Here is a 2,500-nt window from a genome sequence, read left to right as displayed (position 1 = left end):
ATATATATATATATATATATATATATATATATATATATATATATATATATATATATATATATGTATGTATGTATGTATGTATAATGTAATGTATGTATTTCTGACGAAGATAAAACAAATACTCTCACCGTGAAGATATTGCTTCTTATTTTGCACTGCGCATTCAATAATCCGTCTTTTTTATGTTATACAAAAACATCTGAAACTTTCTTTAGGTGCTTGAAAATTATCAGGGTTTTTATTTTCATAAGCTTAGGAGAAACGTAATACCACTGTGATATTGAATCGGCAATTGGAAAATTAAAAGCTATTCCGAGTCGTCTTTTCATAAGGTTTGATAGTTTCGATAAAAGGAAAAATAAATGTCTATCCTAAAAATTCATTTTCTATGAATATGAGAACATAGAAAACGATTAGAAGCAGGGACTAATCAATTTTGACATTTTCTTTATACATACATAAAGCATGATATAGATATAATATAGATATATTTTATCTACAGTTACATAATAGCCCGCTAATAGTTTTATTGGGAGGGTGGAGCTTCCCGTCTGGGTTTTGGATAAATTCATTTTCAAAAGAGAACAGGTTAAAGTTGAGCTAAAGTAGGTAAAGTACGGATAGAATTCGAGTTTCGTTTCATCAATTATCTGTTTGCTTTCGTGTCTAAAATGGTAAGAGAAACCAGATCTTCAATTTCAAATTATATCAATGACTAGAAATTTCATTGTTATCATCACTATAATCTTCACTATCAACATTACCATTATCACCATATAAAATGGGAACGTGGACTGACTGGTAGGCCTGCATGTCGTAAAAGGAATGGCTTATTGCTTTTCAAGAAATGCGGACACGTATCCTTCGGTCCGATTATCATCATTATTATTATTAGTAGTAGTAGTAGTAACAATAGTTTTTGAGTTATCATTATAATTATTGTTATTATTATTATTATCATTATTATTATTATTATCATTATTATTGTTATTATTATTATTATTATTATTATTATTATCATTATCATTACAATTATTATTATTATTATCATTATTATTATTGTTATTTGTATCATTATCATCACCATCATAATCACTACCATCATCATCATTATCATCATCATCACCATTGCTATTAGGCCCATTATTATATTGGTCATAATTTACACCACCATCCTTCTCTTCCCCCTCCTCCTCCTCCTCCTCCTCCTCCTCCTCATCATCATCATCATCATCATCATCATCATCATCATCATCATCATCATCATCATCATCATCTTTTTCTTTTTCATCATCTTCATTATCATCATCACCAACCATCAACACCAACACTAATACCCATCTCCTTTCCACACAGAATGGCGAGATCACGCGTGCTTTCCCTGGCAGTGAGTCTGCTGGTGTTGGCAGAGTCAGCCCATGGCACGTACCACATATCTCTGCCAACGGAAGTGACAACAGCTTCTGGAAGGATCGTAGGAACTCTGGAGAAGTCGACGAAGGGGAAGACTTTCCTGGGCTTCTATGGGATACCGTATGCCCAGTCTCCTGTGGGAAATCTTCGCTTCCGGGTATGGGTGTTGATGGGCGTCTTGCGTCTATATTTTTTTCCCTTTTTCTTTCGTTTTCTTTCTTTCGTTTTGTATCTCTTTGTAGGTCGTTTAAAGGGTGAATATGTATGATAATAATGATTATTATTATATTATGGTATTATGATAATAACAAAATATGATGATAAGAACAACATTTTTTTTCTTTTTCTTTTTTTTTTATTTTGAAGGTCGTTTATAAAATGGATGGATGAATATAAACGTAGAATAATGTTTGTTTTTCGTGTATCGTTTATCTTTTTTTTTCGTTTTCTCTTTCCCTTCGTTGTTCCTTCGTTCCTTTCTACGTTACTTCCTTTCTCCGTCTCCATTCTTGCCTTCCAATCTCCTTCCTACCTTCCCTCCTCCCGTCTTTTATTCCTGCCCCCCATTACTTTTCCTTCCCTTATTCCATTTCCATCCTTCCATCCTTTATCCCTTACCCTCCTTCCGCTTTCTCTCCCTTTCATTGTTCTTTCCTTCATCCCTCTCTCTTCCTCCCCGCCCCTTCTTCTCTCTCTTCCCTCTTCCTCTCTCCTACCTTTCTTTCCACCCATCCTCTCATCCTTGGCCACTCTCCTCCGCTCTATTTCTCTCATTCCCTCCCTTCTTTCCCCCCATCCTCTCTTCCTTCCATCCCTCTCCTCCTTCCATCCCTCCGCCTACCCCTCCCCTTCGTCTCCCCCCGCAGGATCCAGTCAAAGCAACCCCCTGGAACGGCGTGAGGAACGGCACTCTCCCGCCGCCCCCTTGCCTCCAGGTCCCCTTCCCGCTGGCGCTGATGGGGATCAAGCTGCCTGCAGGCCAACTCGTGGGTTCAGAGGACTGCCTCTTTCTCAACGTGTTCACGCCAAGAGTAGGTGTGGCGGTGGATATACTATTGTGTTCTTTATATAATCAGGTGTTGTGTGT

General features: G+C 37.2%; 1 protein-coding gene across 1 annotated transcript in view; it reads left to right on the top strand.

Annotated features, from left to right (window-relative positions):
- Positions 1-2,500, top strand: part of LOC125043095 (juvenile hormone esterase-like) — a 13,794-nt gene that overhangs the window by 1,961 nt on the left and 9,333 nt on the right. Inside the window, exons 3-4 of the mRNA XM_047639046.1 lie at positions 1,357-1,570; positions 2,280-2,444. Coding sequence (XP_047495002.1) covers positions 1,357-1,570; positions 2,280-2,444 — 379 coding nt within the window. The remainder of the gene's footprint in view (positions 1-1,356; positions 1,571-2,279; positions 2,445-2,500) is intronic.

Source organism: Penaeus chinensis, chromosome 33 (assembly GCF_019202785.1).
Source record: "Penaeus chinensis breed Huanghai No. 1 chromosome 33, ASM1920278v2, whole genome shotgun sequence".
Classification (NCBI taxonomy): Eukaryota; Metazoa; Arthropoda; class Malacostraca; order Decapoda; family Penaeidae; genus Penaeus; species Penaeus chinensis.
The sequence above is the reverse complement of the archived record's forward strand: the minus strand, read 5'-3'. Positions and strand labels throughout refer to the sequence as shown.